Raw genomic sequence first — 13,874 nt, forward strand, 5'->3', positions numbered from 1 at the left:
AAATGGTTAAGTTCATTCAAAAATAAAAATGGTCACCATTTACTTTCCTTCATGTCGTTCCAAACCCATGTGACTTTCATTCATCTTCTGAACACAAATGAACAAACTCTTCAACATTAGGACCAACACTGCACAGCTGCCACGTTGAGCCAATTAATGTTGACTATCTTTAATCACTGGTCTACAGAGAATAAGTAAAATATCCATTTTAATATTAAGCAGATGGCATTTTCTGAAACTAAATTTTGCATAAATACAGTTTGTATATGAACATGTATGTAGCGTTTATTTGGTAAACAATTCTGTAAACCTTTGGTCTTGAGTGAACATGCAGCTTTGATGCAAAATAACTGTTAGCTGATAAATTACATCGTATATGAAAACTCCACAAGTGTAATTGACCTTTATTCTATTTTCTAAATTTTTGCCTTTAGTCTCTTTATTTAGAGGCATGCTCTTCACTGACACTGTTGAGTCTTTGGAAAAGAGGCAGCACCATTGATTAAACTTCATTAGAAGCATTCAAAGCCAAAAAAAGAGCAATATGCAAGTGTTCTGACAAGAAAAACAATAGAGAAGGTTTTTTTTTCCTAAGAAAAAAGTAAAACAACGATAAAAAAATTAATAGAGTGCACATTTTTCAGCTTCAGCGAGGAATACCAGTCATGGTTTAGACCACTTCATAGCATTAAAACTGCATCAGAGTTGATGATTTGCCTGTATCAAGTTTGTTGATATAAAAAAATGATGTACATTTTAAGCAAAACAACCATGCGTTAAGTTCTTCCATCTGGTTTGTCAGATATTAAAGCATGATGTCCCAAACTTCTTAAATCTCAGTGACAGAAGAGAGGGATGAACATCGGAGGTCAAGCTGTCGGCGACTTCAAATCCTTTGACTTCCTTGGCTCCTTGATTTTGACTTCTTCAAGTTATTTTTCTTTGACTTCTCCGTCTTTGACTTTTTGTTCTTTTTTCTTTTCCTTCAACTTCTTCGGCTTATATGATTTCTCTTGACTTTGTCTTTTTATTCAGTTTCACTCTCTTATTTGAACTCCTCTTCGAGTCAACTCAACTCATCTGTATTTCCAGAGCACTTTAACACACTAAAACTCTGATGATCTCAAACAGTAACATACTGTTTTCCATTAAACCATAGAAACTGATGCATCTGGCTTGTTTTCGAGAAAGTAGTTTACTGCAAACTATTGTGAATGATCAGTGTTCAGAGACTGTCCCAAATCACACCCTACACCTTCATTTACTGTATTTAATATTCCACCTGACAGAGAGAATGAATACAAACGACTGAAGAAGACATTCAATCTGTGGAGATCTCAGCAGAGGATGATTAAACATCACAAACAGCATCACCAGCTTTACTTATTAACGACCAGATTGACTTTATTTCATATATGAACCGAACCAAATACCGAATATATTACTGTAACACCGGAAGTTGTGTTTCTCTCTCAGATGACAAGTTCCGGTTGGGGAAATTTGAACGCTGTTAGCAGCAGTCGCTGGTGGTTTAAAGTTCTGCTTATTTGATTGAAGGAGCTGTATATCAAATTCAGTGTTACCAGGTATGTTGAACAAACAAAACATTTGGGCAAAAGCTAAACTTCCGGTTATTAGCAAGTGCGTTTGTCATGTGGTCGCTTGTTCAGTTAGACGCCAGGAGATATTACAGACACCGAAAAATATAACTGTTAACCAGTTTAGGTTAGATATTCATTTTATTGCATGATTTGGTGATCTATCATCATTATGATATGATGAGTGATGTACTCATTAACAGTCCGGTGTGTAAAGGTTAGTAACGTTACATGGGTGTCTAGTTCTGTAACGTTACTACTGAAGAGTTTCGCTTCAGTCCTGATTAAACACTCATTAACAAACTAATCAAGGTCTCCAGGATCACTGGACCCCTCCAGATCAGACGGGATTGAAGTGTGTAGATTTTACACGTTCACAAATGTTGTCAGTTGTATATTTCTTTTTAGCTAAGCATATATTAACTGCATTATCTATTATTGGATTTATATTAATTTTTTTGGCAGCATTGTATTACATACAGTCGTGCAGTTAAAGCATAATCTTGGTAAACTATGCAAACTAGCTTGATTAATTGCATTGTGTCCAGTTGTAATGCTTAGTTATTATAGTATATTGTTTTATAGTACTGTAGTTTTAACATTTTCAGAGTTTATTGGATTGTATTCTTTTGAATATTTTATTAACTTTAATCTGTTCTGATGTAAACCGATGAAAAGTCTCATGTATAACACGGATTCAGAATCAAACAATCCGAGTTGTGACGGTCCAGTTTGGCATTGTTTTCATTTGTAAATGCATTTAATGGTGTGGTCAGGTTTTGTTTCAGTGCTCAGGTGCTGATCAGTAGTTTCTGGACTTCACTTGGCGATGGATCCCGGCACTGTATCCCTGTTTCAGAGAGTCTCAGAGAAGCTGGGCTGGGACCGAGATGGTGGTCTGGATGAAGCTGAAGAGAAGGTGTAATACTTATATTATACATGTACATCATTTACATCACACTCCTCTCGAGACGTCTCATCAGAGCCTGTCTCTTGCCGTTGTTTCAGTTGCGTAAGAGCTTGAAGAAGACCAGACGTCCAGCGCGGGGCAGTTATGAGTCCTCAAGCACAGATCCGGTGCACAGACGACTGCCGACTGACACTGACTCGGGGAAAGAGAGTCCGTCTCGACAAAAACATGCGCTGTTGACCTCAGATGATGAAGACTTTGATAAATGTAAGGGACAGTTTGTTCTTGCATGTATTCTTACATTATTAACAATCATTTTTGAGTTTGGGATGTTTTTCCTCACTAGTTCTTGCTGCAAAGGCTACACCCAAATCTACATTGAAGCAGTCTGCATCAGCTGCCCAGAAACTAAGGTCAGAATAGAGATTTTTAATTTATAGTTATTATGACAAACTCATGTTCATCAGCTGCTGTGAATCTCGGGGGTAACTCTTGAACTTTTAGTTGAGTTGTGTGTCTTTAATTTTATTATATATATATATATATATATATATATATATATATATATATATATATATTATACTGGTGGTGGATAAGGAGATACCCCCTAACTATGTTAAGCGATTTGAGTGCCTAGAAAAGCGCTATATAAATGTAAGGAATTATTATTATTAATTAAATCTAGTCCCTACATCAACACCCTGACATGAACTAAATACCTTTCCTCGCCCCCAGGGAACCAATTCCAGTTCTGTCTTCAGATAGTGATGATGAATTTGAAACATGTAAGTCCTTCATCGACGGCTTTTAAATCAGAAAACTGATTTCGAGAGTGTCCCAGTTCTCAACGTTTGTGTTTTTTCTAGTTTTAAATCAAGTGAAAACCCCGAAGGCTAAAGTCCAGTCGCGGGCTGTGAGTAGCAGTGATGACTGGTCAGTTTTGGATTAATCAAGTTCTTCTGTATATTTCTTATTACCATCGATCATCAGTTTTTATACCCCCCCCCCCAGTTTGAAACGCTTCATAGTGGACAGCATGTCATCTGATGATGATTTCGTCATTGAGAGGAAGCCTTCCGTCCATAAAGGTATGATTATCTTTGAGTCTATCACCATGAAATAAAATTGTTTAGCTCACAGACTAAAACATGAAAGACCAAAGAATGAGCTATCAGTCAGAGGGCAGAAGGCTTGATTGTGTACAACAGGTTCAGCAGCAAAGTGTAGGTTAAGTTAATTATTTATAGGACCTAGAAATAAGTGATACACAAGGCTAATATATGCGTAAGTAGACACTATACTCATTGTTTAGCAGAATGTTGCAACAAATTTTTTGAATTTTAGAATGTTGTAACATTCCGTTTTCTAACAGTTTATACCTCCTAAGACCCCTATACATTAGTATAAATGCACTAAACACACTTGATTGCTCTGACAGATCAAGGTGTGTGTCTTTTTTTGATGGAAAAGGGGTATGCAGCAAGTGATGTTGTTTCTGCACAGGAAAAGCCAAGACTGCTAGGACTCCTAAATCAGTTCAGAAGACAGAGAAACCGCCTCTATCTCTGTGTGATTCTCCTGTCTTCCTGAGCGACAGTGATGACGACCGAGACGCTGTTATCAAGAGCACCTGGAGGACCAGACTCAGCCGTCCACCTTCTGAGGAACATCAGGCCACGAGCGCAGGCAGAGAGGAGGACGTAAAGCCTTGTGTGCTCCCGCCAGCAGTCACTGTGACGACACACGGCGGTCCAGAGGACTCGTGCAGCTCTGAGGAGGAGTTCCAGTCCTTACTGGACCGGGTCAGACAGAATCAGAACCTGCGAGGCAGAACGCATGCAAGCCCAAAGCCACCTCCAGGTACAGCTCACATGCTCTCAGTCTTGTTTGGAGGCCAAAAGTGGGCAACATTGGCCATCTCAGGATTCACAAGCACATTTTTACAGCAAGTTTGTGTGCTGTATAAACAGAAACACAGTTTACAAGGTGTTTGTTACATCATTGACACACAATCATGCATTCATTGTTTTTAATTTAGGGAAAGCAAATAAAGAGTGACATTTGCCAAGTATGGTGACCCATACTCTGAATTGATGCTCTGCATTTAACCCATACAAGTGCACACACACACACTGTGAACACACACCCAGAGCAGTGGGCAGATAATGTCCTCACTCAGAGATCAGACCTACTATTAATCATTATATATTTTAAAACGAGTGGGATGCATGTACAAATCAAGTGGTATTTACCAGGTCATACAAGACCTCCTCATGCATTTGTGCTTATAGGTGAAGACTCTACTGAATGCATGTTCTGCAAGATTCCCCTTTCTGTTTGTTGGACTGTCCAGCTTTTAATGTATGTAGAGAAATCTTTTATGAAGTGAACTCACTACAATAGTTAAGTTTAATTTTGTCAGAAACAGTTTGAGAATTTTTATCATATTTTAATGTAAATGGTCTCCTAACTAGTTACCTATTAGCATGCATATTACTAGAATATTAGCTATTTATTAGTACTAATTAAGCACATATAAATGCTTTATTCCGCATGACCTTATTCTACATCCCTGATCCTACCCAATACCTAAACCTAACAACCACTTTACTAACTGTTAATAAGCAGCAAATTAGGAATTTATAACTTATTCGTAGTTAATAGTGAATAAGTGTTCCCTATTATAAAGTGTTACCATAACTAGTTTGTTGGTTTTTATTGTATTCGTTATACTTGTATTTTTAATAGTTTTTGCCATGCAAATAGATTTAAATGCTGACATGACATTAGATAAATATACTACTACTAATCAGTAATGATGTAGCTGTCAACTTATGTTACTGACAGAAATGGTGTTAAATAACTAAACTAGCTGAAACAGGAAGAAATGCATTGGTGATTAAAATGAAAAAGAGATCCTTAAAGATAGAAGAAGAGTTGATTTGATAACATGTTTGGGTTTTCAGTTTGTGAGAATGAGTTGTGATAATCTCAGACGTATCCGTTGTAGATGCTAAACAAATCATCATACAGCATCAGTAGCTGTCATGGAGCTGCATAATTTCCAGATAGATTTGCTAATGGAAAATCTTAATTATCTGTTAGTTTTCGATGCCTGCGTAATATAGGGTACAACGGGGCTAAAGGTCTACCTTAAGAAATATTTTTGCCATTCACTGCACCTTAAATGTATAGTTGCAGAAAAATACATGTTGTATTGAACATTAATGGAGAAACCGATTTAGTGTGAAAATAAATAGTTGTTTATTTTGTTTAAAAATCATAATTGTCTGAGGTGGCAAAGGGGTCTTTTACCCCACACAGGGGGTAATGTACCACACACAGGGTGAAAGGCACATGGTAATTAATACAAATACTTCAGCTAAAATTGTTTTTTAATAATGTCTAAGTTAATACTTATTCAAAACAATCACTTTAGCAAAGTTTGTACTAATTTGTGCTTATTTAAAAAAATACGTTGTTGTTTTTTCAATACATATAGTGTCATTCAAATATTTTAATATGAAAAATATATATTTTAAAATACAGAAACAAAATAATTATAATTAAATATTTTGAAAGTATTCGAGATCCAATAATAATTGAATATATATTTACAGTAGTAACATTTATTAGTAAGTAATCATGTAATCATCTCAAAATATATCCATTGATTTTAGCAATTCTTATTTTCTACTTAAATTTACAACATTTAAAAAAATATCAAATATTAGATCAAGCAAGCACAGAATCATCTTTGCACTGCTGCATGCGATCGCTCAAAGATCAGACAAATATACACGTGCATCTTGAAAAGCGGATGTTTTGGAAAGTGCTAGGCCACGTTTTGTGCCATCTACCTCGGGGCACCTTTAGCCACATTGTACCCTGTATGTAAGGGGTTAGGGTTTACAATGACCTTATTGTAATGCTGTTGTTATTTTGGGGGCTGGTGAAAATATTGTGCCCAAATCTGAACTACAGAAAGAAGAACATCTGATTTTCTGTTCACTTTCTCTCTCCATGTAGAGTCCACAGGTCGTCCTCCCTGTTTGTCCACACCGTCTGCTGTGGGTAAGACAGCTACGAACCCTGTACCGGTTAAAGGGTCGTCCACAAGCCACACCCCAGTGCAGCAGACGCCCGGCAGCAGACCAGTGAGCCAGACCGAGCCCAGAGCTGTGTCCAGCAGCAGGTACTGTCCTGTCACCCCTCCGCTCCTCTCTAAAGACCCCACACATCCTGTCCATGTGGCTTTTTACATTCATGTTCCGCTGTTGATTTTGTCAGACTGGTGGTGTGTAAAACTCCCGGCTGCTTCCTGCAGTCTCTGTCTGTTCCTGGATCGTCGTACAGCCGCAGCTTCAAACAGAACAAAGAGGAGCTCACTAACAAACTCTTCCAGCTCTACAACACCAGCGTGTTTGACAGGAAGGTACAAAAGAAACCTACGATTACATTGGTAGTAATCTTTAGTGGTGTTTGTTGCTCAGGCAAGCATCTCTATTACAATTGCTGATATTTAGGCTTAGGATTTGTTTTAATGTATGATTTTTTTTTTTTTTTTCAGTGGGTGAAAAATTCTGTAGACTTCCATTTAATGGGGTCATATGATGCGATTAAAGTTTTTCTTTCTCCTTGGAGTGTTACAAGCTGATTGTGAACAGATAAGACCCCGGAAGTCGCAAAGACTAAAATCTCAAATCCAAAGAGATATTCTTTATCAAAGTTAAGACTCTGCTACACCCTCCTAAAATGTCTCGTTTAAACACGCCCCCACATGTCTACATCACTATGTGGGAAGATTTGCGTAATGCCGCCCAAATGTTCACACACAGAAAGTAGGTGTGGTTTCAGTAACACAGTTAGTGTTGAAGCAGTCATGTCAGGGAGATGCTGTGTGTATCTAAGAGAAAGCAAAAGCACTTTATTTGAGCTTCTGAAAGTAGATGCATTTAGTAATCTTTAAGATTACTTGCAACAGAACAGCAATGCATTTTATGGACGACCGTTTTGTGAACCTATGAGAGGATCTAATTCTAACTTTGCTAAGGCAATCTGCTGCTTCTGAATCAGCTAAGTATGTTTTATTATTAGTTAGTTACTTGCTATTGAATGTTCAAATGCAGAGTTTTTTGCATCGCTTTGTGTGTGAGAGAGAGAGAGAGAGAGAGAGAGAGAGAGAGAGACCGGGTCACACAGTGGAGTCAGCTGTCTTAACCGTCCGTGTCTTGTGTTCTGCAAACACATACGAGCTTCATCACTGTGTCTGTCAGGTGACTCTGTTCCTCTTTGAAGAGTAGCGGCCCTAGTACTGAGCCTTGAGGTACTCCATACTGCACTTGTGATCGATATGATACATCTTCATTCACTGCTACGAGCTGATGGCGGTCATATAAGTACGATTTAAACCATGCTAATGCACTTCCACTGATGCCAACAAAGTATTCAAGTCTATGCAAAAGAATGTTGTGGTCAATTGTGTCAAACGCAGCACTAAGATCCAATAAAACTAATAGAGAGATACACCCACGATCAGATGATAAGAGCAGATCATTTGTAACTCTAAGGAGAGCAGTCTCAGTACTATGATACGGTCTAAATCCTGACTGGAAATCCTCACAGATACCATTTTTCTCTAAGAAGGAATATAATTGTGAGGATACCACCTTTTCTAGTATCTTGGACAGAAAAGGGAGATTCGAGATTGGTCTATAATTAACTAGTTCTTTGGGGTCAAGTTGTGGTTGTTTGATGAGAGACTTAATAACAGCCAGTTTGAAGGTTTTGGGGACATATCCTAATGACAATGAGGAATTAATAATAGTCAGAAGAGGATCTATGACTTCTGGAAGCACCTCTTTTAGGAGCTTAGATGGTTTAAAGTCTAACATACATGTTGTTGGTTCACACAAAATACTGATCTTTAAAAAAGCATCATATGACCCCCCCTTTTAAAGGGTTAGTTCAACCCCAAGTCTTTAGTTTTTTTTACCCCAAAACAGGGTAATTGCGACTTTTAATCTTACAACTGACTTTTTTTTCTCAGAATTGTGAGATATAAACATGCAGTTTTTTGTTTTTATTCTAGCATTTGTGAGTTTATTGAGGGCAAGTAAATCTTGGGCTAATTTTGATTTTTGTGTGAACTAACCCTTTAAGCCCGTTTCTGCCTCTGGGAAAACAAACAAAAGAAAAGTAATTCAATATAAATTCCCCCCCCTCAGCTTCCCGCTGACATGTCTGTCACGTGGAACAAGAAGATGCGCAAGACAGCAGGATACTGCATCTCCGGTCAGGAGCGTGGCTCTGGGGAGCGATACGCCCGCATCGAGCTGTCAGTCAAAGTTTGTGACTCTGCAGGTGCTTGTCATTACAGTTTTACAATCCTCCTAGCTCCCCATACTCTGCGATAAACTCTGTTTCCAATTACAGATCGGTTACGAGATACGTTAGTCCATGAAATGTGTCACGCTGCCACGTGGCTAATAAACAGCGTTCGTGATGGGCACGGGCCGTTCTGGAGACTGTATGCTCGTAAAGCGATGCTGGCTCATCCTGAGCTACCGATGGTGTCCCGCTGCCACAGCTACGACATCAACTACAAGTTCAACTATCAGTGTAACCGCTGCAAGAACACGTGAGTGCAGGACTGGGCCTCACATCTAAGATACAGTCACATTTACCAGTGTCTGGTGAACTTTTACAGCCAAAAATCCAGGAAATTCAATAGATATCCATGCTGTCTAGCTTTTTTTACAATGCAAAAATGTATCTGTCGGAAACGTTATCAACCCTATCAAACACAGTAGCATTTAACACCAGTACACAGATCTGTAGAACAAGTAGGATAGAGAACGAAATGCACAAACACTAGCAATGAAGAAGTCTATGCTATTTTATTCTGTATAATATTTACATCTTCACTAATCATGCTAAAAACATTCATAAGAGCAGTACACAAATGTATTATCTAAATGGCAATGATAGTTAATGAAAACTAATACAGTAAAATATGTATTGTTGCATGATTAATAAAATTAAATTTTATTTATAAAATTATCCACCCCTAACCTGTAAACTGGTATAATTTAACAGCATTCATCCCTTGAAAACAGAAAAACATCTTTCTCAATCATCTCCATCGGTCTCTTTAAAGTGTTTTTAACGTGTGTATATAATGAGTTGTATTTGAAGGGGTTATTTATAGTTATAGCACAACAGAAAGAACTATATTAATGCACTCTGGTGGTGTGTGTGTATTTTTGTGTTGTTTTTTGTATTGTGTGTTTATTGTTTATGTTTATTGTGTTGATCTTAATTAATGTGAGACACGCTTTGAGATGCAAGACAAATTTTAAAGGAAATTCCAACAATAAAGTGTACGGTAATTGAATTGAATGATGTGACAAGACCTTTAACAATAACTCTCTGTCTCTAACAGTCAGTGTTTCTATCCCTCACAGGATCGGCCGTCACTCCAAGTCCCTGGACACCACCAAGTTTGTGTGTGCTTTGTGCACTGGGCAGCTGGTGTTGTTGACCCCCTCAAAGCCGCGGGCGCCCACAGCCTTCGCCTCCTTCGTGAAGGAGAACTACAGCTCCGTGAGACAGGACCTGGCAGGACAGAGTCACGCAGAAGTTATGCGCAAACTCAGCGCAGACTTCTCCAGCAAAACCCGGCTCAGTCAGAGCTGAGTCACAGAGACCTCAGACCATCTCCACTGCTGCTTCGCTTTCTGTTCAGATGAACGATCAACTTACTGGACATGAAACAGACTTTTGTGGACCTGTTGTTATACTGTGATACGGTTTTATTTATGGTTAAAGGATATATGAGGCATTTTCACATGTTTGTTTACTAAAGATCAACCTCTTTCAGCCATTGTGTGTTCCTTTTTTTATATATATATATATATATTTGTGTTTGTTAGCTAAATCATCTTGTGTTTTAATTGTTTTTTTTCCCCTTCAGAATAAACAACTTGGATATTAAATTCATTTTTTTCAATTTATTTTGTGCATGCTACTGAATCTCAAAATACACTAAAGAACATTTAATATTATTATTATAAATGTTAAAAACTTTTGTGCTGATTAATGTTTTTGTGGAAGCCAAATTAGGACTTACATTTTACATTTACTGAAGAACATGATTTTAATTTCTAATAATGTATAGGTTTTACTGTGGCTATCATGTCAAACCTATACGTAATAAATTAATACAAGTATTAATTTCCTCCTAACGATATATCTCAAGCACATGTGAAGACCAGATTTATTGTAGTTCAATTCCACTCTTGTTTGTGGAAGTCAAAATGTTTTATCTCACTCTGCGTAAGAAGAGAAGGATCGTTTGTTATGCATTATTCAAGTTAAACTGGGGAAACCGAGAGAGGCAATAAATCACCAATCATCTCGATAATGGCTGCTCGATACAGTTTATTATTTTTTAGAATACTTCAATAGCATGTCAAGTGTACTTAAATACAAAGACGGTGCATAAAGAGACACAAAGGATAAATACAAGCACAGGATCACAGTATGTATTCACTAAAACTGCAGAAATGTTCAAAGAAGCTGAGGCACAGAGAAACATGGCTGTTCAGACAAACCGAAACATAAGGAAGAAACCTAATATATATATATATATATATATATATGAGTGATTCTGGGAAAGAAAGCAGTCGGTTTTACTTTTGTGTTTTTTTATAAGAATGTTTATACATATATATAATAGTTTTGGCAGTGTTTTTATATTTTATCAGGGGTCCGTGAAAATTAGTTGTCATGAAAATGTCACAATCCAAATAAGCTTTTTTTATTATTTATTTTGAAATCTGCCGCTAAAACATTTGCTTTCTAAGTGAGATTTACCCATATTATGACAAAGTCACACAATATTTCAGTGCATGCATATATGATGCATTAACTACAAGCCTGTGCTACTGTTTATATTTGGACTGATAAGTCTTGAGAATATAGAGTGTAAACAATCGACGTTTGGCTGTTTGGCAAACCCACACGGATCTGAATCCACCGATGGGGCTGACAGGCATCACGGTTTTGGAATGGTACGGTGCATAAAACAGCAAAATCATAAAAAAATAAATAAAACAGAAATGAATATTTCACATGTGCTTCTGACAACATTCAGTACAAACTCGTTTTCTTCATGATGCGAAGAAACTCCTGCTGGTTAACTTCTCCATCACCATCTCGGTCTGCTTCATCGATCATTTCCTAAAGACGTGAAAAATGAGGGTTTTCAAACTCAGAGGTTTTTGGAGAGAATCCATCATCTCCTATCACAGATCACGAGGAGGTTTTAGTGATTGCTCTTGTACCTGCAGCTCCTCGTCGGTCAGGTTTTCCCCAAGCTCTTTGGCCACTCGCTTTAGATTCCTGAAGGATATCTTTCCAGTCTCGTCATCGTCAAACAGCCGAAAGGCCTTAAGAATTTCTTCCTTGGAGTCCTTTTCAGCCTTAAGATTTCAGTAATACGACTGGAATAACTCCATTTTTCAATTCAATAAAAAATATACATCTTCAGAGTTCATTCTTACCATTTTTTGGGTCATCACTGTCATAAAATCACCGAAAGAGATCTTTCCAGTAGCATCCTTATCAACCTCTGCGATCATTTTCTTGATTTCCTCCTTTTTAGGCTCAAAGCCCAGCGCTCTCATGGCCACCTGGAGCATAAATCTCAGACAGTTTGACATAAGCACATCATAAACAGATCTGAAGATGAAGTCCGAAAGTCTGAATTGATTTTGCATGTTATCCAATCATCATAAAGATTTGTATTGGGCTTTAGACCCCTCATGTAAAACTGCTCAAGCTGTGTTCATGGCGTTACATCTCACCTTTAACTCCTTCACCTCAATATAACCAGAAGCATCGGTGTCGAAGAGCTCAAACGCCTCTCGGATCTCCTGTTTTTGCTCTTCTGTCAGTTCAGACTTTAGATTGGCTTTCTTACGAGGAGCTACTGCCCCCAGAGAGGGTCTTTTGGGACTAGAGGCCTGTGTTATACAGAACAGAACAGAACAGAATGGAACCATAATAAAAACAAGAGCAGGTCAATGCAGTGGACATTACCATTTAAATGAAGAATACAAGACATAACGCAAACATATATTAGACAGTCCTCGTAATCTATAAACCGAGCTGGAGTAATATTATTAGGCAGAATAGAGAATAAGCGGACGATACAATTCTCTGCTTTTAAATATCACTAGCCTTTATTCAGCCGTGGTTGTACATTCACTCCTTAATGCCCTGTTGACAGTTTTCTCTGTTTTTATTTTTTCTATGAGAGGGAAAGACCGCTAGAAATAACGTGATTACGTAGATAACACCAATCTGAAAGAGAAATGTTCAGTGTAATGACAATTAAACGTTCGCTAAAAGAGAGTGACAGCATTTAAAATAAAAGCACACACAAAAAATGGAAACATAGCATAAATCGGGACATTGTGGCGTTCGTCGTGACTTACCATCTTAACCTGGAGAAGAGTAGACCAATGGAGCTCATGAATATTAATTACGTTCTGTGACGCTCGGTCAGTAGACCAAACTGATTGGATGAAAGGAAGACGTAGACCGAAAGCTTGGCTCATGAATAATAATTGCTCCAGACGCTACAGATAGCAACTTCCGGATAATCACTAAGAATAAATAAGATTCGCAATGTCGTACAGAAGGTTCTTTCCCGGATTTTAACGCTTCTTTAAACAACAAACTGCGATGATAAAGTAGTATCCAATTCATGTCTATTTTTATTCCAAAACTTGAGACTATATTATTTATTTTATTTTTAAACATAAACACGTATTAAACCATACACAGTCATCTTTCGCCGCATCCAGTTCTGATTGTATGATATTTCTAGTTACACAGACAGTGGATAATAATAACAACTTCCCTTACTACCATGCTATCTTCATAGCATTGTCTTATATTTACAAATAGACATATATCCCAATGCGATATCTAGTGTATATATCTATGATATTTACACAGCAGAAATAAAGTAGCATGGTTTTGGAATTCAACCAGTCATTTTGTATGAAATTGACAAATTTGACATGTTGTTATTTACGTTTTGTTGTTTGCATATCTCATAAAGGTCTACCTTAAATTTTCCTATAATATACCAAATAAATAAACTCACAAAAAATCAAAATCACATGAAGGGTTGTACACATAGACTGTATAAAAAGCTTTTACTGTATATGATAAAAAGCATAGACAGTAAAAGAAAAAGGCGTACATAGGCGTGGTGATGTCAAGGTGATGTGAGTTCGTTTTACTGATTGGTTGGCGTAGTGGCGCTCTTTGACGTAGCCCTTCTCTCATTG

General features: G+C 37.5%; 2 protein-coding genes across 4 annotated transcripts; one reads left to right on the forward strand and one right to left on the reverse strand.

The window, feature by feature from the left end:
* Positions 1-1,445: 1,445 nt before the first annotated feature.
* Positions 1,446-10,267, forward strand: gcna (germ cell nuclear acidic peptidase). Of its 2 annotated transcripts, none has more exons than XM_059516515.1 (13): positions 1,446-1,586; positions 2,375-2,517; positions 2,607-2,775; positions 2,855-2,921; positions 3,244-3,293; positions 3,375-3,441; positions 3,520-3,596; positions 4,012-4,368; positions 6,538-6,703; positions 6,799-6,943; positions 8,736-8,871; positions 8,944-9,148; positions 9,975-10,267. In XM_059516515.1, exons 2-13 carry the CDS (start codon positions 2,428-2,430, stop codon positions 10,204-10,206), a joined length of 1,761 nt encoding a protein of 586 aa, XP_059372498.1. In that variant the 5' UTR covers positions 1,446-1,586; positions 2,375-2,427; the 3' UTR covers positions 10,207-10,267. The 2 variants fall into 2 exon arrangements, with proteins under 2 accessions (XP_059372498.1, XP_059372499.1); XM_059516516.1 differs by having other exon boundaries at positions 3,387-3,441.
* A 1,023-nt stretch (positions 10,268-11,290) lies between these two features.
* cetn2 (centrin, EF-hand protein, 2) lies at positions 11,291-13,159 on the reverse strand. Of its 2 annotated transcripts, none has more exons than XM_059516517.1 (5): positions 13,011-13,159; positions 12,378-12,536; positions 12,075-12,203; positions 11,856-11,993; positions 11,291-11,751 (listed from the first exon to the last, which is right to left on the reverse strand). In XM_059516517.1, exons 1-5 carry the CDS (start codon positions 13,131-13,133, stop codon positions 11,662-11,664), a joined length of 639 nt encoding a protein of 212 aa, XP_059372500.1. In that variant the 5' UTR covers positions 13,134-13,159; the 3' UTR covers positions 11,291-11,661. The 2 variants fall into 2 exon arrangements, with proteins under 2 accessions (XP_059372500.1, XP_059372501.1); XM_059516518.1 differs by lacking the exon at positions 13,011-13,159 and adding an exon at positions 12,613-13,004 and having other exon boundaries at positions 11,293-11,751.
* Positions 13,160-13,874: the final 715 nt, after the last annotated feature.

Source organism: Carassius carassius, chromosome 29 (assembly GCF_963082965.1).
Source record: "Carassius carassius chromosome 29, fCarCar2.1, whole genome shotgun sequence".
In the NCBI taxonomy this organism is placed as follows: Eukaryota; Metazoa; Chordata; class Actinopteri; order Cypriniformes; family Cyprinidae; genus Carassius; species Carassius carassius.

Coding starts and splice junctions, on each gene's coding strand:
- gcna (XM_059516515.1), top strand. CDS start 2,428: ATGGATCCCGGCACTGTATCCCTGTTTCAGAGAGTCTCAGAGAAGCTG. Junction 3,294..3,374: donor TGATGATGAATTTGAAACAT/GTAAGTCCTTCA, acceptor TGTTTTTTCTAG/TTTTAAATCAAGTGAAAACC. Junction 4,369..6,537: donor AAGCCCAAAGCCACCTCCAG/GTACAGCTCACA, acceptor CTCTCCATGTAG/AGTCCACAGGTCGTCCTCCC.
- cetn2 (XM_059516517.1), bottom strand. CDS start 13,133: ATGAGCCAAGCTTTCGGTCTACGTCTTCCTTTCATCCAATCAGTTTGG. Junction 12,537..13,010: donor CTCTTCTCCAGGTTAAGATG/GTAAGTCACGAC, acceptor TGTATAACACAG/GCCTCTAGTCCCAAAAGACC. Junction 11,994..12,074: donor CAGTGATGACCCAAAAAATG/GTAAGAATGAAC, acceptor TGAAATCTTAAG/GCTGAAAAGGACTCCAAGGA.